The sequence below is a fragment of the Lepidochelys kempii genome, chromosome 10 (genome assembly GCF_965140285.1).
Source record: "Lepidochelys kempii isolate rLepKem1 chromosome 10, rLepKem1.hap1, whole genome shotgun sequence".
NCBI classification, from domain to species: Eukaryota; Metazoa; Chordata; order Testudines; family Cheloniidae; genus Lepidochelys; species Lepidochelys kempii.
Window position 1 is genome coordinate 36,624,782 of NC_136389.1, and position 27,960 is coordinate 36,652,741.

The 27,960-nt window shown below is 47.0% G+C and overlaps 1 protein-coding gene across 6 annotated transcripts in view; it reads left to right on the plus strand.

The window, feature by feature from the left end:
- Nucleotides 1–27,960, plus strand: part of LOC140918455 (ankyrin repeat and fibronectin type-III domain-containing protein 1) — a 574,998-nt gene that overhangs the window by 174,830 nt on the left and 372,208 nt on the right. For all 6 annotated transcript variants that reach the window (XM_073362896.1, XM_073362893.1, XM_073362895.2 and 3 more), the window contains 2 exons: nucleotides 8,438–8,631; nucleotides 16,365–16,594. In XM_073362896.1, the coding sequence (XP_073218997.1) occupies nucleotides 8,438–8,631; nucleotides 16,365–16,594 (424 nt within the window). The remainder of the gene's footprint in view (nucleotides 1–8,437; nucleotides 8,632–16,364; nucleotides 16,595–27,960) is intronic.

Sequence of the window (27,960 nt, forward strand, 5' to 3'; positions counted from 1 at the left end):
TAATAAAAAATTGCTACATAATGTCTCCAACTAATAGACTAACTTGTAGTTAAATCTTGATTAATTCTCTAGTTCTTCCATCAAAACCACAGCATTAAATTTGACCCATGTAAATATCCCAATTCTGTGTGTTAAGAAGTGTCTGTGATGCATTTAGGCAATCTGTCAGTGATTCTGTGTGGTCTATTACACCTTGAGCATGTGACTTGTTATATTTTTACAATACTTCTTAGCACTTATGTTTGTAATCAGAATAATGCGATTTTAAGATCCGATATTTCCTGGCTTGCCAGGATGAGAAATGGATTCTTTATCCCACAGGAATGAGGAAGTCAACTGTTCAGTGCTCTGGAGCATTAGTTTGTTGTCTGGGTGTTTAGGAAAATATTGGACAGTCTTGCATGTGACTGGCCACTGTGAATAAATATGCTTTTGGGGATTGGTTCAGGCCAGTGGTGAGAGAAGACCTGAATTAGTGTTCTGAGGTTCTTCCCCACCCCCACCTGCCTTGCACTTTATACATATACAATGACTATGTGGAGAAAAAATACTAGCACCTATGAGTTTGTGTCCACAGTATAAGCATATGGCTGGAATTTTCAAAGGAATTTAAGAGAGTTAGGTGTTCAAATCCCATCGACATTCAGTGAAAATTGGACACTCAGCTCCCTTCAACTCCTTTGAAAACCCCAGCCTCTGTTTTTATCAGACCAGGTCCCTACTCTCTGAATCCTTCCATAGCCTCCTGGGCCCCCTTGCCCTGTGTCTCACTTGAATTTCTCTCCCCATCCCAGAGCCCTGCACCATTTCTCTGGCTTGTATTTCAGATCTTGTTGTTAGTATTTCCCATCCCTTTACTCTGCCCGTGTTTCATTTCCCCCTTCAGTTCCTTCTACTGCGTTTCTCTTCATGCTTCGGTCCCTATTGCCCTCTCTCAAGGAATGTTCTCCCAGGTCCTGTGTGCCAGGCCCCAGGGGTGTGACTGCACCCCCTGAGGACTGACCTGAGCTCCTTTGATGTAGCGAACTTGGCTGACAGTAGCCGCGAAGCTGTGGCAGCACAGGCTAGCTTCTTGAGTACATACCCAGAGTGCTAGGTGGGTTTGTGTAGCCTGTGCTGCGGTGGCTCTGCTCCTCTCGATATTTGAGCTAGCTAGATCAGAGCTAGCACCGATACGCAGTGTGGACACACCCTCACTTTTTCCCCCGTGAGGCCCACAATCACTCTCCTGGGGCAGTCGCATGACTCCTTCATCCCAGTGCTACACTGGGTGGGAGGAAGGGACGAACAGATCTCCCCAGTCAGGTGCTGGTCACCAGAGCACCCCCTCATCTCAGGGCACAGCATTGCAGGGACTTTTCCTCTCTCGTTTCTTGGTTCCACAATGGTCTTCTACCTCCATGGCTTAGCCCTCTGGCCATGCTCTCAGTCAAGTCCTCTTCCAGGGGTAACAGAAAACAAATTAAATCTTAACTCAAAAATAGCCACCTGGCATTAAAGTCCATAGTAGAAACACTAGTCCTTCGCAAAGATCCAAGGGCAGTGTTGCCAAGGTTAGGGCCCTGACTGGGCAGGTTTGGTTAAGGTAGAAAGAGAACCCTTGACTGTTTTGGTGTCATGCAGAACTGGCCCCTAGTAAAAGCAACCAGCCGTTTGTATATGGCCTTGGCTCTGATTGGCCTCCCCTGGCTCTCTGCTCTTCTCAGTGCTGGAGGACCAACTCTTGCTGCTCTTTCCTTCCAGCAGGGCATCTTCTTAGGAGGGGGTGTGCCAAGGCAGTGGAGCTTCCGGCAGTGGGCAGCAAACACTTGGTACTCTCCTAGTGAACCTCATCTCATCGGCATCTGTCCTGTAAGCTCCTCAGGGCAGAGCCCATTGTGCCTCGTGCAGCACTGAGCACATGGTGCTAACACGTAGTATTGTCTCCTCGTTGTTGTTCAGTGTCCTACATGAATTAAAGAATTAACCTAGCTCCAGAGTGGAACAGGAATGACTCCGCTTGCTTGTGGTTGGCACTGCTCCTGCAGGAAGCTGGCCTGGTGGGTTGGAAGCTGCACCAGTCTGGAGAGAGAGTCGGGAGGAGCAGTTTTTAAACCAATTAGTGTTGTGAACTGGAATCCTGCACTTCGTTCAGCTCATCTGTTAACGTTTAAAGAGACTTTACTGTCACTGCGACTTAAAAACAAAGTGCCTGCTGAGGCGGAAAACAACCCAGCCGAGTGAGGAGCAGCCACTGATGTGGCCAAGTGCAGAGGTTTGCCAGGTGCTCCGTATTGTGAGCACTCTGAAGCTTGTTGCTTTGTCCCAGCAGCTCTGCGAGGTTATCTCCTTTGTCCAGGCAGCCAGCGCAGGAAGGATGCATCAAGACGCAGCAGGGCCTGGCGAAGAAAGGAAACACAGTTCTGTCTGAGTGTCAAAGTCGAGTGTATGCCAGCCTCTGGGCTGTTAATCTGGTAGCTCGATGGTGGCTGTCTGTAATACTAGAATTGTGTGGTGTTTAGATGTTGCTTGTAATTATTAGAATTGGGAGCACTGGCTGTTGGGAGTCTGAAAGGACAGGAAACAGGAAGGAGGGGGAGGAGTTGAAGAGGCTGAGGGAGAGCTACTGAGGGTGCAGCAGCAGCTTGGTAAAGAGGTTTCCACTTTAAAAAATAAAGTCCTGTTGAAGTTTCTTAGTACCTTGCCTGGCTACTACAACATTTTGGTGACGAGGATGGATCTTCTGCCTCTAAACCCACCTGCACCCTTTCTACAAAGCCGAGTTGAGCCTCCAATTGCTTTTACTGCCTGGATCCATATGTTTGAGACTTACCTGCTTGCAATCAGTGCTACAGAGATTTCTGAAGTAAGAAAGCGTGGTCTGCTAATCCACTGCCTTGGAGCAGAAGGGGAGCATATATTTTACACTTTTCCCCTTGCAGATGATAAATATGAGACTGCACTCACTGCATTAAAGAACTCTTTTGTACCAAAAGTGAATGTAGTAGCTAATCGCTACAGATTTCACCAGCGTGAGCAGAAACCAGGAGAGACTATAATGCAGTATATTGCTTCCCTGAGGAGTCTGATTGTAACTTGTGAGTTTGGGAATATGGCAGATGAGATGATTGGAGACCAGCTCATTGAGGAAACCATGCTTCGTGTAAGAGAATGTTTACTTCTAGAACCACAACGTACGCTAGAAAAAGCAATAATCATTGCTACCCATATTGAGTCAGCTACAGATGAAGCCAAAATAATGAGCATGGATACAGGAGGCACATCCAGGCTGTGACTCCTTTGCAGAAAAGTTCACTATTGCTGCAGACAAACAATTACAAGAGGAAAACTAATGAAAAACCACCAAATCAGCAAATTCCAAATACAGTAAAAGCATGCTTTTTGCTGTGGATCCCTACAACACCTTGCAAGCTACACAAGTAAAAGTAGCTCAGTGCAATCATTGCAAAAAGATTGGGCATTTTGCTAAAGTATGTCGCAGCAGCCAGTTCAATCAACAGGTGCATGCAGTTACAATACCAGATGTTACTGTGCTGAGCGTGGACAAAATCACTGCTGCATATATTCCAGAATGAATAAAGTACACGGTAAATGTTTCTGCCATACCCTCAGGCAAATCACACTCTATTCAGCTAATGTTGGACACTGATTCAGCAGTTTCTATACTACCTGATTCCATCTATTTGCATTACTTTAAAGATGTGCCTCTTACTGAACCCAAGCTTCACTTGGTGTGCTATTTGAAAAACCATATTCCAGTACGTGGCTGCCTGCCAGCAATAGTTACTTTTGGTGATTGCTGTGTAACTGCAGAGTTCTACATTGTCCACAAAGGCACTCCTATCCTTGTCAGAGATTTATTGGCTGCTTTAAATCTCAGGGTAGTTAATGAACGAATTGATCTTCCTCAGCAAAGCACTCATGCGGTACACACACCAGTTTCAGCTGGGACCCAACACCAGGTTGAGGAGAAACTCGGCTGTGCTTATGGGTTTCTGCATAAAGTTAAAATGTGGAATAATGTGATTGATGCCTGTATGACAGAAATTACGGCGCTTACCATTTTCAGTCAGGGAAGCTGTTTTAGAGGAACTTAGAAAACTTGTTCAAGAGGACATTATTGAAGAGATTAACTCCTCGGAATGGGTTTCACCTATAGTAGTGATGCAGAAGAAGGGTGGAGGCATTCGCCTTTGTGTGGACTTAAGGGAGCCAAATAAAGCTATTGTGATTGACGGCCATCCTCTTCCTCACTTAGAAGAAGTATTTGCAGAACTCCGTGGAGCAGAGATGTTTTCTACTCTTGATTTGCAGAGTGCATACCACCAGGTTATGTTGCATGAAGATAGCAGAGACCTCACAGCATTTATTACACATGAGGGACTATTTCCATTTTAAATGTGTTCCATAGGGTCTCGCATCAGCCCCAAGTGCCTTTCAAAAAATGATGTCATTGATTTTTGAAGAATCAACATGGAGTTCAGTGCTATTTGGATGATGATATCGTGTTTGGAAATACTTCCGAGGAGCATGACAGTAACCTGCAGTCTGTACTAAACTGCATCAGCAAAGCAGGCCTCAAGCTCAATAGGTCCAAATGCAAATTTAGACAAACTGAACTCTCCTTTCTGGGGCATACAATTTCACAGGCTGGACTAAAACCTGATCTGGCTCATCTCCTGACAATTTCAAATGCTTCTCCTCCAACAGATTTGCAAAATTGCTGAACTGATTTTTCCCAGGGTAACAGGGAGGTTTTGGTTTTTTCTCTCTCTTTACCTTTGCACAGTGGCTTTAGTGCAAGATGAGTCCAAAACCAGAAGCTTGAGTTAGCAGGAAGGCATTTTCCATGGAGAGATGTGTGCGTGCAAAGGATGGAGCTAATTCTGCAAAGTGCTGACTGAGCTAAGCTCCCATTGACATCAAGGGAAGTGGAGGAGCATTCAGCACCTTATAAGGAGGGACTCAGCATCTCTCCGGATCTGGCCCAACCTTCTTTTAGCTAACATTAACATTCTCTTCTTTTCTCCCCTCCCACTTTCTTCCATTTGGTTCCTTTGCTTTATAGCAAAGGGATTGTGCAGTTGCTGGAAAAAGTCATCCACTGGGGATGCCCAGACTCTGGTGGAGCCTACAGAATGTGCAGTGAATTATTTAAAATGTACAGTTTGTAGACACACTGAATACTAAAATTCCCCAAATCCAGAGGTCTCCAAGGGTGGTCCCTAGAACAAACTCTGCATTATCTGTTACCCTGAGGTCCTGGGGGCTGCTGCCCAGATGTAGTGCTGGATTTCTGGAGATCCCCAGTGCTGCTGTCAGTTGCTGAAGCTGCGTCTCTGTGACATGGAGGTACTAAAAGTGCAGTGCTATTCTGTACATGGCAGTGTGCAGTTTGGTGATCATTCCGTTTCACCTTCCAGGTCAGATTCTTTACAAGTAAAAGGATTGTGAATCAGATCCGCCACGTATGTAAATTTAGAAGAGTTCTTTTGACTTGCATGCACAAAATTACACCAGCTGACCATCTGGCCCGGTTTGCCTAAAATGCAGTGTATGTCTACACAGCAGCTGTGAAGTATGATTGTAGCATATGTAGACATACCGAACTAGCATTGAGCTAGCTAGGAGTACACTGTAGCAATGCACTGCAGTCACACTTCTCGATTGCAGCGTAGGCACACCCTAAATCCTGCAAACTCACCTTGGAATTGGGGGCTCCAGCTGCATCCTTCCCTGCTCGTGTGCATTATTGGTGATACATTCTGCCCTTGCTGGATTCAGTGCAGGGCACACATGTCAATTGTCCTCTATGGACAGAGTTTCTTTCTTTTGATTAAGGGCCTGTGTTCACTGTAGCGTTAGCCTGAGGTATGACTTGTGTTTTGCCCTAACCCTGAGTACATACAGGGAGCAGATCCGGTGGCCTTTGTTAGATAGTTGTTTTTCAGGGTAGGACCAGTGTTTAGTTCTTGAGGGGTGACAGGATGGGATTCAGGAGATTGCCTTGATGGAATGCTGTGACAGGAGCACTGCATGTTATGCAGCGCCCATGACAGCCCTGTAATTGTGATTCCAGAGAGCTTTTTGTCTACATCCGTGTTGTTACCGTTCTATACTCCCTGATCCTAAACAGAAAGGCCATGGAATTTGGCTGTGTGTAGCGGGGGGGAACACTGGCCTGGGAGAATGGAATGGAATTGTTGCTGTGGGGAGGAGGCTCAGCTGTCCTCCCTCCTCTCCGCTCGGCGGGGTTCTCACCATATAGTGCTAGAGCAGGAGTAGCTTAGGGGCCCTCCCCATCGTAGCTTGTGGTCCATTCCTTCAGCCCTTCAATGGCTCCCTGTGTGCTGCATCTTACACTTGTTCAGCTGTTCAGTGGCTGGAATCGATGCTGTTGTCATTGGTCTCCTGGCTAATTCCCCACCTGCAGGCAGAAGGATTTTTCCACCCTTGTCAAACCTTGGTTGTACACTCTTCCCTCAACCAAAAAGCCAAACAGCAGCTATTTGTAGGCTGTAATAGAGTTGACTCTGGCTTGTCTACTTGCAGTTTGCACCCTCATCAGCCATCTGCACTAATGGGATGTGGCATGGCTGATAACCTTCAGCATCCTAGCCTGTTTTACATAGCTGTGATTTCCTAGTACTAAGCACTGTTAATTGACAGTTATTAGTAAGGCTGGCAGAGCTGTATGGGGGATGGTGAGTCCACAAAGCAGGGTATTCCTTGGAATTTAGTTTTGTTGTCCAGATTTAAAACAAAAATAAGTCCCTGGTTGCTGAATATAACCTTTGTTCATCATTTCCTTCTGAATAACTCATTGCCCTCAACTGGGCACATGAAAAATTGCTCCTCCAGAGTGAGAATTCTCTCTCCTCCACCCAAAGTGCAATTCATCTCCTGGTGGTGTTACGGGCACACCTAGCTGTGAGATCTCAAACACTAACATCTCTCTGTGGTTGAATCCCAAGCCACAGACTGGTGCATTTAAAAGTGCTGAGATGTAAATGCAAAACTATTGAATGTTTTAAAATCTAAAATACCAGGACAGAACCTCTTCATTTAGCAGAGCAGTATGTAATCTGCAAACCTTTTGTATCGGCAAAGTGTGTTACAGAGAGAGGTGTTTCAAGAAAGAAAACGTAGAATTAACATTCTGACTTTTTGAATGTGTTACGTTTCAGTGTGAAGGTGAGCAAAGTGTCAAAGATGCAGTATAGAACAGGCAGGCTGCTGCTGTACAAAACTCAGCTGTGCTCCGCATTTAGCGGCATCTCCATTGCAAAGTCGCCAGTGGTGGTTTTGTAAAATAGACAAACACGCACTGTGAACTACATGCAGATGGAATTAATTTCACTTCTGTCCTAAGCCACATTTGCACTCTGGCCTCTCCGGGAAAAGACTTGTACACTAGGGGCTGATTCTAAGCCCACAGAAGTCAATGGAAAGACTTCTCTTGACTCCAGACCAGGCTCAGTGCTACCTATGCCTGGTACTCTGCTCCCAGTGCCTGATAAATTAATATCCTGCAGAATTTAATGTAGCATTTTGCAGCTCCCCTCTGGCCATGGTGGTGGTGTTTGCCCATAAATTACATCTAACGCCAGCACAAATCAGGGACTGCAGTCGCATTTGCAAAAAGGAAAAAAAAATGTATATAGCGGTGATGGGCAAACCTCTGTGGGTCTGGAGCTTTTGTCTGAGTAAGAATGTACAAATGTGGATGCTCATCTGAAATCCATCCAAAATTCTATGGTCTTTTTGGGGTAGGGATGGGGGGGGAAGGGTTGGGACTAGAGTCTTTCAGTGAGATTTCTGCGGTGTCTTGGTATTGATTGGGCTAGGAACACTGCAAGAACACTATCCCATGAGACGTTTGCTATTGGATGAAACAAGGAAATGTAGAGATGTGGGGGGAGATGGTTAAAACAAACCATACGTTCCCATCTCTCCTCCCCAATTTTTTCAGCCTCCAAAATTTTTTGGGGTCTCGCTGAGATTTCAGAAGCTGGTTTTGGATGAGTCCTTTGCCCCAAACCAGTTCACACATCTCTAATCCCAGTTTATGTTGTTTATGTTTGTTTATGTATTTGGTTAGTTTTGATTATCCTGTAAATTGAAGTGTGTGTGGTGGTGGTATGTGCTAGAATTTATAACCACTATTTTCCTTAACGTTAATTGTGATTTACATCCCAAGTTATAGCCTTTAATTAAAACCCACTGATAGGGAGAGGAAGATACTTGGCTAAGATATTAGTGACATCCTTGGGTTGCGGAGCTGAATGGGGAGGAACAAACACACCTGGTGATTGTCAGTTCCAGTGGCACTAATGGTTGCACTGGAGTATCCGACTGAGATGTGACGTTGCTCCACTCACGTGCTGAAAAGTCCGTACACGTGGATTTTGTTTCCTAGTTTGTTTTTGTTTTTTAGATCGCTGGATAGAAAACTGCAGAGGCCTCTCCTGGGAAAGTCAAGGACCCTTCCCAGCATTCCTCAGTCCCCTGTCCTCAGCAGGGTTCCTCTCTTGGATTCAAAATTGTACAAGGAGGAGATGCCGGAGCAGAAGCAGTACAAGAACCACTCTGCCTCAGACTGTCAGAAAGGGTGCACAGTGCCCTCTGCTGGTGAGTTTCAGTACACTTTGGTGGGTCTGCATTTCTTGCGTTTGCATGTTTCTGTCTTGGGGAGGTTTTTAAAATCCTAACAAACATTCTTCCCAAAACCCTTCCAAATAAGCCTTTTTAAGAAACCAGCCACCATGGGTTTTATCACACTAAAAATCATAGTCACCCTTGTTGCTTTGTCCATTCCTTAGCGTTCCTTTCAACCTATTCAGACAACTTCCCCTCCCCTTAGCATGTTGGTGGTAGAAATGCACTGAAAAGTCTGAAAACCAAATGAGAGGCTCAGTGACTTAGTAATGGGGCATACAGAGCCTTTTGCCTCCGGGTCACTGCATCAGCTACAGCCGGGGCAGAAGGGACCAAAGCAAAAGTCACCACCATCTGATGTGTCTTTGGCCTTGCAAAATGAAATGTGGTGGCAGTCCCATTCATAGAGGACTAAATGTCTATAGCATAACAAACATCACTGTGGCTGGAACTAATTAGCGTCTTCGGCAGCAGCCTTGGCAGAGAAACAAGTCTCTCCCATCAATCCTAGGCTGAGATGGCACTACGGAATTTGCTGTTGCAAACATCTGCCAGGTTTGGAATGCACCTTGGCCTTTGTCTATCCTGAGAATTTTGCCACATTCTCCCACCATTGACCTAATCCTGCTACAGCTCCACCTGCTAGCAGCAGTGAGAGCCCTAAAATGCAGTGGCCACTGTATTGTCTAACCCGGCTCAGACCCTGCAGGCTTAGTGATAGTTAGTGTATATTAGTGCTCCCACCATTGCTAATGCTGGTGGAGTTGCACAGCGGCAACAACAATGGTGGGAGAATTTGATAAAAACTTTATTGTAGACAGGGCCTTTGCTTTTCCAGTGTTGCCAGTCCAGCACTAAATGCAACCCAGAGAAAACTGTTCCCTCCCACAGCATGCTTACATTTCTAAAATGTATAATTCCCACTGCCAGACCTCTGCAAACTGACAATGGAATCTTTCCTCAAACCCTGGTTCAGTTTTTATGCGCTGAACTCTGTGTTTCTCTCACTGGCATTGCTAATTCCCTAGATTGTTGTGTGCAAAAAGAAGCTCATAAATGGCACCATTCCCTTGGACTGGTTCTCCTGAGTATACAGGAACTGGGGCTCAATGGCTCATGATATCAATGTCCATGTTTAGACTGTCCTCCCATACTGACTTCTGTCATGAGCACCCGCGTCTTCCTCTGAGGCCCTCAAATCTGTACGTTCTCTCTGGGATGGTGGTGCCTGGACAAAGACCTGGGAGAGGGCATAGGCTGCCCTCTCTTCAGCTAAGGGTTGATGATGGGGAATGATCCTCATGAGGTCAGTGCCCCTAGGTGGAAAATAAAGTAGCTAAAAACAGACTGGAATTGAGAGTATTTGGCTATGCTCTGCTAGACCTCAGGACTTCATCAGTCACCAACTGGCAATCGTTCACATGCACAGACTTCTTGTGGTTTAGTTGGATAAACAGTCTTTGTTGGGCAGTGAAGCATCTAGCAGGAGTCATTTGTGCACAAGAGAGATTTTATCTTCAAAGACCATCTATGTAAAACATCCTCTAAAACTCCAGTGTGAGGACCGTGGCTGACAGCTTCACCTCAGGTCCAGTGGAACTTTCTACACAAAATAGAGCTGCTGGAGCTTTCTTGGAAAGCCAATCTGAGGCCGTGGAACAAACTCAGGCATGAACGACCATCACAAACCTCACCACCTTCTTCTCAAACTGCCAGGTGCACTTCTTCCACCTGCCTTCACTGACATAAACACAGAGCAGCAGGGACATTAAAAAAACAGCCCAAAACCAAACCCTACCAAAACAAACACTCCACTGCACATGGTATTGCTACCCTGAGGAAGGCATAAGAGAGGACGTACCGTACAGGACAAAGGTTAGTCAGGTCACTGTATGAGCTGTTGGAAGGTGCTCAGTTCCAATAGAACAGAGATATTCTATAGCAAATCCCTTTAGTCAATGTATTGAGAGCTGTAGTATTCTGGTCAGATTGCTTTTTTGCCTTTGTGGCACCCAGTGGGAAATGGCTAATTAGGTACCCATTGAGCCCAGAAAGGTACAATAGTGATGGATGGGGGGGGAAAAAAAAAGAGAAACTTCCCTTTGTGGTGACTGGATTCTTGGTACACTAATCTGGAGCCAACTCCAGCCTGAATTGCTATTTGGCAAGGTTAACAGTTAATAAATTAGCCTTTAGAGCTCCTTTTATCCACTGATATCAGAGCGCTCTGCAAACTTTAATGCACTGAACTGAACCTCACAGTAAAGCACTCCTGTAGGTAGGCTAGTTTTATCTTTTTATAGATGGGGAAAATGACACATTGAGAGCTTTAAGTGGTCTGTCCAAGATCGCACTGCATCATCTCCAGAAATGGGAACAGAGCTCAAGAGCTCTGACTCTCCGCCTAACACCACCAGCTTTAATGATTTAGACCATTTTGTCTTGCTTGTGTTATCAGCCGATCAGTTTGAAGTTGCCTAGAAAAGACTTGCCCCAGATAACTGGCTTGCTGAAGCAGGCACCAGAAGCGTCTCACAGCATGCAAAAAATCAGTCTGGTGGGCTGGCTTGTCAGGAAGCCCCTAGTTCTCATTGGCTGGGAAGAATCTCCCAGAGAGATGGCAGGACAGTATCACTTCCTAATCCAAGAGGATGCTCCATCCTTCTTTGGCCAGCCAGTGTATTCCTCAGCCCTTCACTCTCAAACTGCCAGTGATTCCAGCTTTTGGAGCGAGTGTCTGGGCTGAAGGAGGGGACGTGCCCAGGACATGCCGAGAGCTCTGTGGGAGTGATGTCTGGCTCCATGGGAGGTCTTGGACAGTCTTGGCTGGAGACAGTTGGTGCCCTGCAGAGGGCCTCAAGGAGGGAAAATGGAGTAGGGCACCTTATTCCACCAAAAAGTGAACAAGTTAACCCAAGACTGCAGGCCAGACAGATCTGCAGAATTGTCTCAATGCAGAGAAATGGCAAGTGAGCCTTCTTGTTGGTGAAAAGCAACTTCCTGTTTAAATGTGGCCTGGGTGGCAGCTGACTTTCCTGCCGAGCCAGCATTGGGCTTTGTAGGGATCCAGTTTTGTTCAATTTCCTTTCCATTAATTTGTAAAGTTTCATCCAATGAGACATTATCTAGGGGAGCGAGAGAGAGCTGTGACAGGCACTGTCTATCCGTGGAACCCTTGATAGAGCTGTGCTCTCCTCGGCTATTGGGCTAGCTGGGAAATTCCTCATGGCCATGAGGACTGGAATATAGCAGGATGCAGACATGGGCAAACAGTTGCTGTTAGAACAGGGGGTCGTGGTAACTCCAGCTTAGTCCAAAAGATTATACTCCTGGCATCACATTCTGTAGCACTCTGCGAGATTTCACACTCCCAGTAGCCTGCTTGTCTCTGGGGAATGAGTCTCCTTTCTCTTGGGCCTACCATGGCTTCGTTGTCCTTACTTCTTGTCTCTGTGTCTTTGGAGGGAAATTGATTTTGGTCTTGTCTTTCCTTGGTTCTGCCATGGGAGGGGACTGTCCCTAAACCCTGTCAGCTCTGTCCTGCACCAGAAACATCTGTTTCCATGTTGTATGTCTAACCCCTCTGCCAAGTCCCTCTGTCCCACATCAAGAGGGATTTATGCTTCCAAGCTCTACAGTTCCCCCTGCCTTACATTGGGAGGGGGCTGTAGCCATTTGTTAGCTCTTTCCCTGCCTCCCCCCATTCCACGCTGGGCTCACATTGTGTTGAGCTCTATTGAGAACCTGTCCATGTACTTTGGTGCCTCAGGGTCTGTCTACACTGGAGCTGGAGGTATTGTTTCCAGCACAGTAACTGTACAAACTATAAATAAAAGTGCAGCTGCGGTGGGGTGAGCGGTGGGAGGGGCTAGCTGCTCTAGTGTGTACCCAGAGCAGGGGTGGGCAAAATTTTTGGCCTGAGGGCCTCATCGGGGTTGCGAAACTGTATGGAAGGCCATGCCTCCCCAAACAGCCTGGCCCCCGCCCCCTATCCGCCCCCTCCTACTTCCTGCTCCCTGACTGCCCCCCTCAGAACCGCCGAGTCATCCAACCGCCCTGCTCCTTGTCCCTTGACTGCTCCTTCCCGGGACCCGCCGCCCGGGACCCCACCCTCTATTCGACCCTCCCTGCCCCCGACTGCCCTGACCCCTATCCACACCCCCACCCCCTGACAGGCCCCCTGGGACTCCCATGCCTATCCAATGCCCCCCCGCACCCTGCCCCCTTACCATACCGCTCAGAGCAGCCAGAGCCAGCCACGCCGCCGTGCTGCCCGGCAGGAGCGACGGGCCAGAGCGCGGGCGGCGCAGCGAGCTGAGGCTGCAGGGGAGGGGGAACAGCAGCGGAAGGGCCGGGAACTAGCCTCCCCAGCCGGGACTCAAGGGCTGGGCAGGACGGTCCCACAGGCTGGATGTGGCCCATGGGCCATAGTTTGCCCACCTCTGACCTACAATCTCAGATGGGATCATACTTGGGGCCATCAGCCCCTCCTGCCCTCCACATGATTGAGCTCAATGGGGACAGCAGAGTAAGACCTTCCCCACCCAATCCCTGTGTGTCCACATCTTGGCTGAAGGGTAAGATGAGAGGAGGGCTGTATGCCTGGTGTATGTGCCTCTGAGTGGTGGAACCTTGGCTAGGTGGGAAATAATCTTTACTCCATAAAATGGTAACACAGATCACTTCCCCCAGGAGAATGAGGGGAACAGGGAGGGAAGTTGCAAATCCATCTCAAGGCTGCTCTAGGATGCCTGCTGTCCCTTACACAGGGCATGCAGCAAAGGCCAAGTGGAGAAAAAACTATCTAAAACTGGTGTAAATTAACCCAAAATCAGGCTCGGTAAATCCATGTCATTTAATCCCATTTCCCTGCTCTTTGGAACATGAGAACAGAGGAGTTTCTCCAAAATAGACAAATTTCAGAGGATCTTGGTGCCCCATTTTTTTGCAATCATCCCGTTTCCTCTTTACAGCAGTTAGATTCCCCGAAATTAACAAAGGTTGTAGGTAACCAGATTCAATCACTTTAAATTGAAGTATTCTGAAGCAGCAGGCACCAGCAGTCAGGGTAAAGCTGCATTGAGGGCAAAGGAATTGAATAGCAGGGTGTGCTGCAAGCTTACTTTAGGGGCACAGAACTTGGCTAAAAGGGAGCTGCAGGTGATGAGTGATTCATTAGCGGAGGTGTGGAGAGGAGTGCGGAGTGTGCCTGACAGCAGTATGCCACTTGTCATACTGCTCGCCTGGCCTCCCCATATGTGTTTGAAAAGGACAGGTAGCCATGCAAGGAGACCCAGGCTAGCTCTCCTTTCTGTGCATGGCTCGGGTGGTAAGTTGAAATTGTTGGGGTCTGCCTTAAAAAAGGAGGCTTTTCTTTTTTGCATCCTCAGCTTGGTGTTTTGTCATGCCATTTCCTGCTTCTCTCCCAGAACAATATTATCATACAGTGGCAGTCTGAATCTGGGCTTGGATTGATGTGTTTATGCTTTGAATAATCACAGCTTTCAAACAGAAGTTCCTGTGTTGTATGAGTTGACATTTGGAGAGGAGCAGCAGTAGCTTATTAAATTTAAAATGGGGGTAAAAATGGAATGTATTGCTTTTCAGCTTGTTTCATTGTTAATATTTTAACCTCCCCTCCCCCCACAAACATCCCTTCTTCGAGTTGAGTTTCTGGTTGTGTGCTCTAATTCAGTGGGAGGACTCTGCACAGTGAGCGCTCTCTTTCTGCTTTAAACAAAACTAGGGGCTTAGGGAACAGGCTTGGTTGTTACAATAGACGCCAGGATAGCTGGACACAGTTTGGGCAGCAATGGATTTTAGACAGCATATCCTCTCTCTCATGCTGCTAGCTTCATATAAAACTCCATCCCAAGGCTGCTCTGAGACATGCAGCTGCCTGCTGTCCCTTACATAGGCATGCAGCAAAGGCCAAGGGGAGAAATACCTGTGTAAACAACAGTCCACTTTGTTGCTGTTTTGTGGCTTGTTTTCACCTCAGGGTCTCATCTTCTGGTAGAATTGTAAGCAATTTGCCCTTATGTCTGACCTTTATAAGCTCAAGAGCACTGTTGGTCTAAGGCTTTGGACTCTCCAAAAGGGGGAATACGAACGATCTTTGCAATAGGGATGACTAACAGGAGGAGAGAATTTCTGATGGAGAAGAATTCTGCAAAACTCCTGTTTATATTTAATGCCTAATAATTGACAACTTCATTTTTATTGGAATTGAGCAAGTTTTATTTTTTAATTATTATTAAGAAGTAAATGATTATGGCTTGGGTTGGGAAAAACAGGGGGGATGGGAAGCAGAGAAAAATCACTGTTTGCCAAATGTAAAAAGACAAATTTGGCAAGAAAATACATGTGATAGCCAAACTGCTTACAGCGTAACAGAACAGTGATATTATAAAGGCATTTAACAGCATGTTTCGTTACTTCCTTTTTTGTTGCACTGAACTAGACAAGCCTATTAAAAAGTATCTACTCTTTTTTGTTTTTCAAATTTGTTTTTCTCTATGAGAGGCTCTCTCTTTTTTTACCATGTCCCATCTTTTACGAGCTTTCCAGCCATACCAAGCTCTTATTCAGGTCTGGGAAATGTGCTCCCAGCATCACAGCAAAATGCAAGGTGGACCACATTGTTTAATTTTAAATAGTTAAATTCATTACTGTGCTAGACACTAAAAATCATGGACTGAAAGAGACACTGGATTTCTGGCTTATTACAACAATCTGTAACCCACTAACCCCCTCTTTTTGGGCTATGGACTGCAGAAGTGTTAACAAACAGACCTTCAGTTGTCCCTTACAATATGTGCTAACTACTTATGCTAAACAATCTGTTCCACCTTGTGTTTTGCTGTGATGGTTGGAGTATCTTGGCTCAAAAACTTCTCTCTCTCACCAACAGAAGTTGGTCCACTAGAAGCTTTTACGTCACCCACCTTCTCTCTCTAATACGGTATTACCTGAGGCATACAGAGGCTAAATGACTTGCCCAAGGTGTCACAGTCAGAGCCAGGTCTCTCAAGTCCCAGTCTAGTGCTTTAAGTACAAGACCATACCTCCGCTCCTTTTGTTAGGGAATACAGTGCACAAAGCCCTAGTAAACATGCTGCAGGGAACAGTCCTTCACCGCCTCTGGGGTGGGTAGAATGGCCTGTTTTTAATATCTCTGATTTGGCAGTGGCTTTTTTTTTTTTTTTTTTGGTCTGGTGCCTTGGTGGCTGAAAGCGAGTGGCTTCCTCCAAAGCACCATACACGGAACACTTCTGATTTATGGGGAGCTGGTCACCTGATGTGCAGCAACAAATGACATAGGGGGAGATTCACCCTGTGCGGCGCGCCAAGGCAAGGCCCATGCACCCCTTACCCTGAGCGGGACATAAGCAGAGAGTTCCTCTGTACTGGGCTCTTCCGTACTGGGCTGGATTTCACCCGAAGTCCATAAGGTTGGGTGTATTTAGAATGATTACTAACTTTGTCTTACTCTTAAAGCGTCCCACTGGATCAGCCGTGGTCCTGAGGTTCCATCCCAACCCAATGAGTGCCCCATCTGCGCTCTGCCCTTGCCCTCAAATCTTGCAGTCTTTTACAGCACTTTCGTGAGGAAGGGAGAGAATTAGCTGTGAAGGGAACTGAGCTCCACGCCTTACAGCTTCCTGCCCCCTTCTAATGCTGGATTTCTGTCTCCCTTCCTACAGGAGAGGCCTGGCAGCTGGAAGACGATTGTGTGGAGCCTCCCAGGGATACCGCTGCCCGGCCCCAGCTCTGCACTGCCATGGATGAGGCCCCATTCAGCCACTTCCGGACACGCTCTTTCTACATGAGGAAAAGCCTGTCTATGGATAACCATCTGAGCTCCCTCAGCTACTCTCTCCACCAGTCGGAGACAAAGGCTGATCGTGTCAAAACCAAGCTCAGGAGGCAGTTTGTGAGTACCTGTTGGGGGGGGGGGGCTGCCCCCCCCCCATTCTTGTAGTTTATCTTGAAGGTTACACCCTGCGCACATGTACACATTCTCAAAAACAGTGACATGCTGGATGGTTATTTTTATTCAAAACATGTTAAATAGTTTCGCTCCCAAGCCTGGTCAAACAAATGGCACTAGCATTGTCTGGAGTTTGGCAAAATCACGCCACAAAACCGATTTGTCTTGTTTGTCAGGTTTTTAAATCCCCACCATTAAAAGAAAAGCTCTCATCCAAGACCGCTCCTGCTTAGGCTGGGTAATGCAGTGTGGTAACGTGCTGTCTTGTCACCTCCAGAAGCTGCCATTCAAATCCTGATTTTCTTTTTTAGGTCTCAAATAAAAACAGGCTTGTGTTCTCATCCCAGTCTTTAATCCTCAACATGCAGTTTGGCCTTGTGATAGTATCTGCTTAAAAAGGCTTGGAAATAACGGCAGGGGCAGCAGGTCAGAACGGACAGGATGAAGAGGTACCAGGAAGATAGAAACACCTGTGGGTGGGTTAGCAGACCTGTGCATGGTCCTAGCACTGAAATAGCAGAGGATGCAGCTGGGAGTGGGTGGGAGGAGACTGGAAGAGCAGGAGGATGGGGTTAGGAGTGAAGAACACTGGCAGAGCTGTATAGGAGGCCAGATCCCTGGAAAAGGAGGCAGTGCTGCAGGCCAGGCTAGAGGTATCTTGACAGGTCTAGGTGCATGTCCGGGACTGTCATAGTGTTGGGCATGCAGCTGTGTGGTGCATTAGCAGAGCTATGTGGAGCTGGGAACTGGGATCCCCAGGTGAAGATGAAGCTGCATTGGCTGGTTGCGTGCATGGAGCTTGCACGTGACCTGTCTCTGCTATTTCAGTTTCAATGTTATTTACTCACTTCCATAAGCAATAAATTAACTTCATTTCAAAGTGGGGTTGGAGGTGGGGTGGAAAGCTGGGGTCTGCTGTTGTCATTTGAAGACTAAGGCCAACAGAGAGAAAGCAACCTATTTCCGCCTCCCCCCACAAGTAAACCAAACCCAAACCACATGCATTAGCTTTGCTTCTGACTTGGCATGGGTGGCAGCTGGTCTGCACCCATCCGCATCATGGGGGTCAGAGGGCAGAGTGTAGCACTTTGCCTAGGAGGGAGTCCTCTGAGAGTGATTAAAAGAAGACACAGGAACAGCACCAGCCAGGTCGTGAGGCAGTTAGTGGAAGTTTTCTGTTTAAAGTTTAATGGGTTTGCTGCTTTTCTTTCTGAGAGACACCCGATATGGACATTAACACGGCTGTCTCCCTGCCTCATTACTGGCCTCAGGGTTGTAATGAGGGGCTCAGGTGACCCTGCAGTGAAACTCAACACTGCTGAAGCTGGAGCTGATGTGGGCATGGGAATGAATGTGAGGACTGGAAAGGGGTTGCCGTGCGCCGAGAAACAGTGAGCTAGAGAGAGCAGAGCGGTGCTCAGTACCTGTGATAATTGTGTGACTTTTGTTGTTTCATCCCTGGTGGTTTTCAGAATCTTGTTGCAGCAGGGGGCTTGGTAACTTTTCTTCCCCTCTAGCCAAGAGGAAGAGCTGCTCTGTCTGGTGACAGACCTGATCTTGTTTCTGTTCTTCCACAGATAAGCATGTTTTCTTGGGAACTGCTTTTATAACCTCATTTTCTTGGGGCCATCCACAGTCACCCCGGCTTGGAAGCATTCCTCAGAGATCCCAGCAGAGGATTTTTTCCCTCCCAGTTGTGTGTGCACATCACTGCTGCCTTACATGTGTCCCTGTGTTTGGATGGGCAGTAAAATGTGATTTCTCTTTCATCTTGTGGGATAACAATTCTGACTTTAACTATGGGTTGTTGCTTTTTCATACGGCGATAAAAGTGGAAGCCTGCAGTGAATTTTTATGGATGCCTGTTAAGATCCCAGTGCTGTGAACCACAAGCAATAAAACCAAGTCTCTGGGTTGTGCTGTTTTAGAGGTAGGAACCGGCTGAAACCAGCTACTGTAGGCACCAGCATAAACAGCGCACGGTATCTTAGCAGTAACTGTAAAGACATGTTTAGAGGGAGACCGTTCTGCTGTGGGGTAAGAAATGGAATCTCTTTACTCTGCCGACTTCTTTGTTCTTTAAGCCAAACAAGCTTTCTCACCTCTGGCTTTGTGCACATATCAGAGTGTGAGTGAAGGAGAGGTGATTATGAAGAGACTGATATGGAAATATCAGAGGCTTTTCCTGTATTGGAGGCACCTTTTGTTTTTCAGATCCGTTTACCCAAAACAAAGTATAGTGCCTTCTGCATTAGCAGTGTGAGTAATAAGTGCAGTAGGACTGTGATACTGGGCCAGACGTGGGCATGGAATATTAAGCAAACTCCTTTAAGAGTCTCTGGGATAGAGCTTCCTCTGCCCTTGGGTCTTGCTCTTCCTGGCTTATGATAAGCGGGTAGCGCTCTGGAGCTCTTGACTATGAAAACATTGAAGTGCCTCACAACAGGGTGGCCTGGGTTTCTGATATGATAGACGCCAGTGCCCTTGACCATCTGTTCCTTCCTGCCTTCTCATTGATGGTTCTGGCTCTGTAGCATAGCAGGTGGTGGCAAATGCCAGAGGCAGAACACAGTCCAGATGGGCCATGGTCTGAGGCCTCATGGCACATCCTGGGTGCATTCATTCTTTTTATTACACCCTCTGGAACCTGCTGTTAGGTTTTTTTCAATTGAATTTTTTTCCCCCTTTAAAATTAGCTCAGATTGCTTGTTTTGAAAACAAAAGCAAGTTCTTTTCGTACCATGAGCACCTTTGCTCCTTGTTCTGTAGGGCTTCCTCTAGAGCAGTGGTTTTTTGTACACCTTTTTTCTTAAGAAGACTGGCAAGAATGAAAATGAATCCTACTTAGGTACCTGTACGAGCAGGCTAATTTTCAAAACTCTCATTGAAACCTACATCTGATTTAAAGATTCAGATTTAGTGCTTAGGGCATTAGTCCAGATTGTGAGATCTGGGATCAGTCCTAGGCTCTGCCACAGCTTTGACCTTGGGCAAGTCACTTAGCCTTTCTTTGCCTTCATTCCCCGTCTGTACAGTGGGGATAATTGCGCTGCCCTGTCTCATAGAGGGGTTGTGAGGATAAATACATTAAAGATTGTAAAGCGCATTGAGATCTCCTGCTGAGAAGTGCTATAGAAGAGCTAGCAATATCAGACACGGGACACCTACGTGTGAAAATCTTGTCCTCCTGCCCCGCCCAATTGTTCTAATGGGAAGGGCACATTCTTCTTCCCTCACCCGGTCTGTGGCAAGGTCAAGAAATGCTCCATAACACTAGACAGAATGGAAGAACTCTTATCTGGTGAGACATGATGGGTGCCAGTGCCACTAACTGTCAGTTCCATTCTCTCCTCTCACTCCTGCATTATGTTTTAGGGTTTGATCCTGCCCATTGAAGTCAATGGGATTTTTCCCTTTGATTTCAAAGGAAGCAGGATCAGGCCCTTAAAGCTTGAATCATAGACTATCAGGGTTGGAAGAGACCTCAGGAAGTCATCTAGTCCAACCCCCTGCTCAAAGCAGGACCAATCCCCAATTTTTGCCCCAGATCTCTAAACGGCCCCTTCAAGGAGTGAACTCACAACCCTGGGTTTAGCAGGCCAATGTTCCAACCACTGAGCTATCCCTCCCCCCTGTGTGGCAAGCCAACATAGCTGATTAGCATTGTCCATCCAGGAGTGTATTGGGATTTTGCCAGGTATTTTTTCTCATTATTTCCTTTCTGAACTGCTTAATATCCAAAAAGCATATTGCTGTGGGTTGTGATTTCAATGGATCTAAGTGGTATAGTAGGGACATGCTGCCTGGGGGACTGCTTGAATGGGGAACTTCAGAGGAAATCCAGCTGCAGGAAAAGGTGGTGGTGATTTATTAGGTAGGTTCTGCATCAGCCCAGAACCAGTGTCCCAGTGTGGTGCTAGGGGGCACTCACAGCTGACAGTGCCATCTTTCAAATTAGAAGTGAATGTCCTGACAACTGGTGATAGATTGTGATGTCTTTAACTATTTTGCAAAAATAGCTATGGCTGGTGTTAGGCTCAAATTCCAATCAAGGTTCAGCAATTATATTCCATCTACCTACAAACTACATGGTATTGTCTTCATGTTCTATTCCAAATTGTTGTGTTGTGTTGCTGTGTGAAGTTAACAGCTCCTGTGTCCTACCTCAGCAGTGGCTGCATTTCAGGGGTAGGTGGAGTGATTTCTCATCTCATCTGTGCTCTGCTCCATCTGTTTCAAGAAACACTAAAACATCAGATGATAGGAGATGGTTTTGATTTTTCTGTGATGGCACACCTGGGACTTCTTAGTAAAGTCTCATCAAAACTTGATTGAGTTTTCAGTGCTGCTACTTCTATCCAGTTTTTAATGTTTAATTGCTGACTTTCACTCTTTTTGTATTAAAAATCATCCTGAAACGCCTCTGCCACATGATGCAGTTGCTCCCATTTCTATTTCTGGGAAGCATCTGAGATCCTGGTGTTGTGACTCAGGTTTAGGCTCTACCAGTGTTGCTTAAGAATGAGCTATCCAGTGGAGAAGGGGTTGGGGAGGTACAGTAGGCATAGAGGGAACCCAGGGTCCTATGTTGCATAATCCTGGTACTAAGCATTGGGGCTAAAACAGCCACTGTATACAACAGTAGTCATGGTCATCCCAAGCATTTAATGCATTCCAGCCACACCAATTAATAGATTCCAAGGCCAGAAGGGGCTATTGTCATCCTCTAGTCTGACCTCCTGCAGAGCACAAAAAGAACCTGGCTCTGACTGAGCTGGAAGTCCTGCTCCCCACCAGCTCCCTGGCTGCATGTGGGATACTCCATTGGGGTATCTGCTTTGTGATGGTCAGGGGCTGCCCTGTTTGCTGACTCGTTGTCACAATTGCATCAACAGGGTTCTAAGCCATGGTGCATGCTGTATTGATTTACCAGGTGATGGGCAAGGGGCTGGCTTTCATTTCCTGCCCAGTGGGCTCCACTTTTGCTCACAGGTGCTTTTCCCTGCTCTCACTTTATTTGAAAGGAAAAGGCCTTTGAGGCTCATCCGTGCCTACAGTCCCGAGGAGGAGGAGAATTGGATCTTGTCGGGTGCTGTGCTTTGAGGAGCATGGTGAGCCCTCCTCCTGCTTCTCTTGTCTTTGTGTTGTTTATTGAGGGAAATTGTCATTTTTTTGAGTTTGGTGTTGGCGTGAAGTGCAGATGGCTCTCATCAGGATGGCTACTAAACACAGTGGCTTTGGCTGAGGAAACCGAGGATATTGCAGGGTATTGTCCGAGAGATCCAAGGGCTGTATTTCCCACGCCTTCCCCAGCGGTGGCAGATCCTTGCAGGTAGCTCAGGAGTGAATCGCTGTGTAGCTTGGTAGTTTCCTGTTAGCAGATACCCCCATCACAAGACAGTCTCTCTTGGTGGTATCCTCAACAGAGAGGCCAAAAACTGAACGAGGCGTGGAAACCCAACACCCCTCAGTCCTAGAGGCGATCACCCAGATTAAGGTGAGTCTCAGTGGTAGGGCAATGGGTAGGAAGTTTGCATTGCAGTAGCTTGTGCTGTATTTGTAAGGCATCCTTTGAGGATTTTCAAGCCCTTTGTCAGTGCTGTAAACAACTTGGCCTCTAGGCCAGTTAGTCTGGCACTTCTTGCCCACACTGAATTCACTGGTTTGTTTGTTTTTGTTTTTTTTTAAAGATTGAAACAAAGAGAAGCACTGAATACCTCTCTGGCTTCTAGGAAAAGAGTGGGGTAGAGTCTTTGTATGTAGTAGAAGCCCAGGGGTGAATTCACACTCACTCTATTGCCCTCCCAGGATCTGAGGTCAGAATTAAAATACCCTGGATTTCCTCACATGATAAATCCCTTAGGATTAACTATGGTAGGACCAAATTCCCAGGGATTTTCTGTTCATGCCATCGTGTCTGCAGGCAAGTGAACTTCACTTTGCTAAGGCCCCTTCTATTGGGGTTGACAAGAGCAGCTCAAGGCCAGCTGAGTTCTCTGGTTTGGGGGTATCTGTTTGAGGTCTCTGGTTGGATGCTCAAGTGCTTTGAACCGGGACTTTCTTACATGCCCAGTGCCTCTTCCTTGTTTCCTTGCCCCTCTTCTGAATGGGCACGTCTAAACTGGGAAAATAGGCTGTGTTTAAAAACGTGCTAGCTAACATGCTTGAACTATCATGTTTTTCAATACAACCTATTTCCTAGTCTAGACAGTGTCAATGTCATAGCCCCACATTCCATTCTTCCCTTAGGTATAGGCTTTGAAGAGGGGAAATTGCTCTATTGTGTAGTCAGCAGGGCTGTGGATGTGTTTTTCAGCAATGTCTTTTGGTTTTCATTATTCATCCTCTCTCTTCGCCTTGAGACAGAAGCAGTTGCTGACCCTAGGCTCCTCAGAGAGCCACAAACTCCTCTCCTGGTTTTGCTGGGAGTAAGATTTGTATCTAATGCTGGAAGAGCTGTACAGCATGTTTAGCTGATGGCCTCTGTCATAAATATAAAGGGAAGGGCAACATCCTTTATGTATGCAGTAACATAAAATCCCTTCTGTCACGTACCTGTAAGGGGTTAATCAGTTCAATTAACCTAGTTGGCACCCGACCAGAAGAACCAATGGGGAAAGAAGATACTGGAGCAACAGATAACAACCCTGCGTTGCATACGGGAAACTGAGGATTTCCTGGACGAAACTCAGGATAGGCTTCTAGGGGCACAAAGCTCTACAGATATAGAGCAGGTTGCACAGAGGAGCCAAGAGGCTAGTGAAGAAGCTTGGCAACATGTGACCTCCAGAAGAGGTAAGCGGAATGTCCGGGTTCCAGTAACACAGACACAGGTAACTAACCGCTTTCATGTTCTCTCCACAGGTATCGTTGCGGAGAGTGGACCAGATGATATGTCTGGGGCGAGAAAGCAGAAGGAGACTCTGCTGGTTGGAAGGCATGAGATGCGCTGTCCTGAGGTTGGGGGTTCCACGACCACCACCCCCAAGAGGAGAAGGCGGGTGGTGGTGGTCGGGGACTCTCTCCTCCGGGGGACTGAGTCATCTATCTGCCGCCCTGACCGGGAAAACCGAGAAGTCTGCTGCTTGCCAGGGGCTAAGATTCGTGATGTGACGGAGAGACTGCCGAGACTCATCAAGCCCTCGGATCACTACCCCTTCCTGCTTCTCCACGTGGGCACCAATGATACTGCCAAGAATGACCTTGAGCGGATCACTGCGGACTATGTGGCTCTAGGAAGAAGAATAAAGGAGTTGGAGGCGCAAGTGGTGTTCTCGTCCATCCTCCCCGTGGAAGGAAAAGGCCTAGGTAGGGAGCGTCGAATCGTGGAAGTCAACGAATGGCTACGCAGATGGTGTCGGAGAGAAGGCTTTGGTTTCTTTGACCATGGGATGGTGTTCCATGAAGGAGGAGTGCTGGGTAGAGACGGGCTCCATCTTACGAAGAGAGGGAAGAGCATCTTTGCCAGCAGGCTGGCTAACCTAGTGAGGAGGGCTTTAAACTAGGTTCACCGGGGGAAGGAGACCAAAGCCCTGAGGTAAGTGGGAAAGCGGGATACCGGGAGGAAGCACAGGCAGGAATGTCTGTGAGGGGAGGGCTCCTGCCTCATACTGGCAATGAGGGGCGATCAACAGGTTATCTCAAGTGCTTATATACAAATGCACAAAGCCTTGGAAACAAGCAGGGAGAACTGGAGGTCCTGGTGATGTCAAGGAACTATGACGTGATTGGAATAACAGAGACTTGGTGGGATAACTCATATGACTGGAGTACTGTCATGGATGGTTATAAACTGTTCAGGAAGGACAGGCAGGGCAGAAAAGGTGGGGGAGTAGCACTGTATGTAAGGGAGCAGTATGACTGCTCAGAGCTCCGGTACGAAACTGCAGAAAAACCTGAGTGTCTCTGGATTAAGTTTAGAAGTGTGTGCAACAAGAGTGATGTAGTGGTGGGAGTCTGCTATAGACCACCGGACCAGGGGGATGAGGTGGATGAGGCTTTCTTCCGGCAGCTCACGGAAGCTACTAGATCGCATGCCCTGATTCTCATGGGTGACTTTAATTTTCCTGATATCTGCTGGGAGAGCAATACAGCGGTGCATAGACAATCCAGGAAGTTTTTGGAAAGCGTAGGGGACAATTTCCTGGCGCAAGTGCTAGAGGAGCCAACTAGGGGGGGTGCTTTTCTTGACTTGCTGCTCACAAACCGGGTAGAATTAGTGGGGGAAGCAAAAGTGGATGGGAATCTGGGAGGCAGTGACCATGAGTTGGTTGAGTTCAGGATCCTGACGCAGGGAACAAAGGTAAGCAGCAGGATACGGACCCTGGACTTCAGGAAAGCAGACTTCGACTCCCTCAGGGAACGGATGGCCAGGATCCCCTGGGGGACTAACTTGAAGGGGAAAGGAGTCCAGGAGAGCTGGCTGTATTTCAAGGAATCCCTGTTGAGGTTACAGGGACAAACCATCCCGATGAGTCGAAAGAATAGTAAATATGGCAGGCGACCAACTTGGCTTAATGGTGAAATCCTAGCGGATCTTAAACATAAAAAAGAAGCTTACAAGAAGTGGAAGGTTGGACATATGACCAGGGAAGAGTATAAAAATATTGCTCGGGCATGTAGGAATGTTATCAGGAGGGCCAAATCGCACCTGGAGCTGCAGCTAGCCAGAGATGTCAAGAGTAACAAGAAGGGTTTCTTCAGGTATGTTGGCAACAAGAAGAAAGCCAAGGAATGTGTGGGCCCCTTACTGAATGAGGGAGGCAACCTAGTGACAGAGGATGTGGAAAAAGCTAATGTACTCAATGCTTTTTTTGCCTCTGTTTTCACTAACAAGGTCAGCTCCCAGACTGCTGCGCTGGGCATCACAAAATGCGGAAGAGATGGCCAGCCCTCTGTGGAGATAGAGGCGGTTAGGGACTATTTAGAAAAGCTGGACGTGCACAAGTCCATGGGGCCGGACGAGTTGCATCCGAGAGTGCTGAAGGAATTGGCGGCTGTGATTGCAGAGCCACTGGCCATTATCTTTGAAAACTCGTGGCGAACCGGGGAAGTCCCGGATGACTGGAAAAAGGCTAATGTAGTGCCAATCTTTAAAAAAGGGAAGAAGGAAGATCCTGGGAACTACAGGCCAGTCAGCCTCACCTCAGTCCCTGGAAAAATCATGGAGCAGGTCCTCAAAGAATCAATCCTGAAGCACTTGCATGAGAGGAAAGTGATCAGGAACAGCCAGCATGGATTCACCAAGGGAAGGTCATGCCTGACTAATCTAATCGCCTTTTATGATGAGATTACTGGTTCTGTGGATGAAGGGAAAGCAGTGGATGTATTGTTTCTTGACTTTAGCAAAGCTTTTGACACGGTCTCCCATAGTATTCTTGTCAGCAAGTTAAGGAAGTATGGGCTGGATGAATGCACCATAAGGTGGGTAGAAAGCTGGCTAAATTGTCGGGCTCAACGGGTAGTGATCAATGGCTCCATGTCTAGTTGGCAGCCGGTATCAAGTGGAGTGCCCCAGGGGTCGGTCCTGGGGCCGGTTTTATTCAATATCTTCATAAATGATCTGGAGGATGGTGTGGATTGCACTCTCAGCAAATTTGCGGATGATACTAAACTGGGAGGAGTGGTAGATACGCTGGAGGGGAGGGATAGGATACAGAAGGACCTAGACCAATTGGAAGATTGGGCCAAAAGGAATCTGATGAGGTTCAATAAAGATAAGTGCAGGGTCCTGCACTTAGGACGGAAGAACTCAATGCACAGCTACAGACTAGGGACCGAATGGCTAGGCAGCAGTTCTGCAGAGACGGACCTAGGGGTGACAGTGGACGAGAAGCTGGATATGAGTCAGCAGTGTGCCCTTGTTGCCAAGAAGGCCAATGGCATTTTGGGATGTATAAGTAGGGGCATAGCGAGCAGATCGAGGGACATGATCGTTCCCCTCTATTCGACATTGGTGAGGCCTCATCTGGAGTACTGTGTCCAGTTTTGGGCCCCACACTTCAAGAAGGATGTGGATAAATTGGAGAGAGTCCAGCGAAGGGCAACAAAAATGATTAGGGGACTGGAACACATGAGTTATGAGGAGAGGCTGAGGGAGCTGGGATTGTTTAGCCTGCAGAAGAGAAGAATGAGGGGGGATTTGATAGCTGCTTTCAACTACCTGAAAGGGGGTTCCAAAGAGGATGGCTCTAGACTGTTCTCAATGGTAGCAGATGACAGAACGAGGAGTAATGGTCTCAAGTTGCAGTGGGGGAGGTTTAGATTGGATATTAGGAAAAACTTTTTCACTAAGAGGGTGGTGAAACACTGGAATGCGTTACCTAGGGAGGTGGTAGAATCTCCTTCCTTAGAGGTTTTTAAGGTCAGGCTTGACAAAGCCCTGGCTGGGATGATTTAACTGGGAATTGGTCCTGCTTTGAGCAGGGGGTTGGACTAGATGACCTTCTGGGGTCCCTTCCAACCCTGATATTCTATGATTCTATGATTCTATGATACTTTCAAATGGGTGGGGGGAGGGGAAGGTTTTGTTTGTACTCTGTTCATTGGTTCCCTCTCGGGACAAAGAGAGAGACCAAGCAGGTAAACCAGTTCCTAACAAGATCCTGAAATGATATATCTAAAATTACAGAAATTATAAGTAATCGCAAGGAAAAGCATTAGATTATCTCGTTTTCACTTGGAAATTTTATTCCTGTTTTCTAACTGGGAAGCAGAGTCAGAGGGGAATCCTCTGTGTTTTAAATCTTTTTATTTACCCGGTAAAGTTACCTTCCATCCTGATTTTGCAGGTGTGATTCTTTTACTCTTTTTTTTTAAATAAAATTCTTCTTTTAAAAACCTGATTGATTTTCAGGGATTTGGTCTGCGCTCACTTTGTTAACCTATTGGTTAGTATATTATTCTCAAGCCTCCCCAGGACAGGGGGTGAAGAGGTTTGGGGAGGATATTTTTGGGAGGATAGGGCTCCAAGTGGCCCCTCCCTGAATGTTTGTTTAAGTCACTTGGTGGTGGCAGCAATACCATCCAAGGAGAAGGAAAGGAAATTTGTGCCTTGGGGAAGTTTTTAAGCTAAGCTGGTGGAATATAAACTTAGGGGGTCCTTCATGAGGGTCCCCACATCTGTACCTCAGAGTGAGGAGGGAACTATGCCCTTAGCAGCACATTACAAGGTGGCACCTCATTTGATTGGTTTGCTGTAGGTCTACAGCATATGTGTCCTATTCCCATAGTAGCATTTTGGTCTTGCTATAGCTATGTAACAAGAGAGCCACTTCCAGCTCACACTGGAAATACAGAAAGTAGCATTG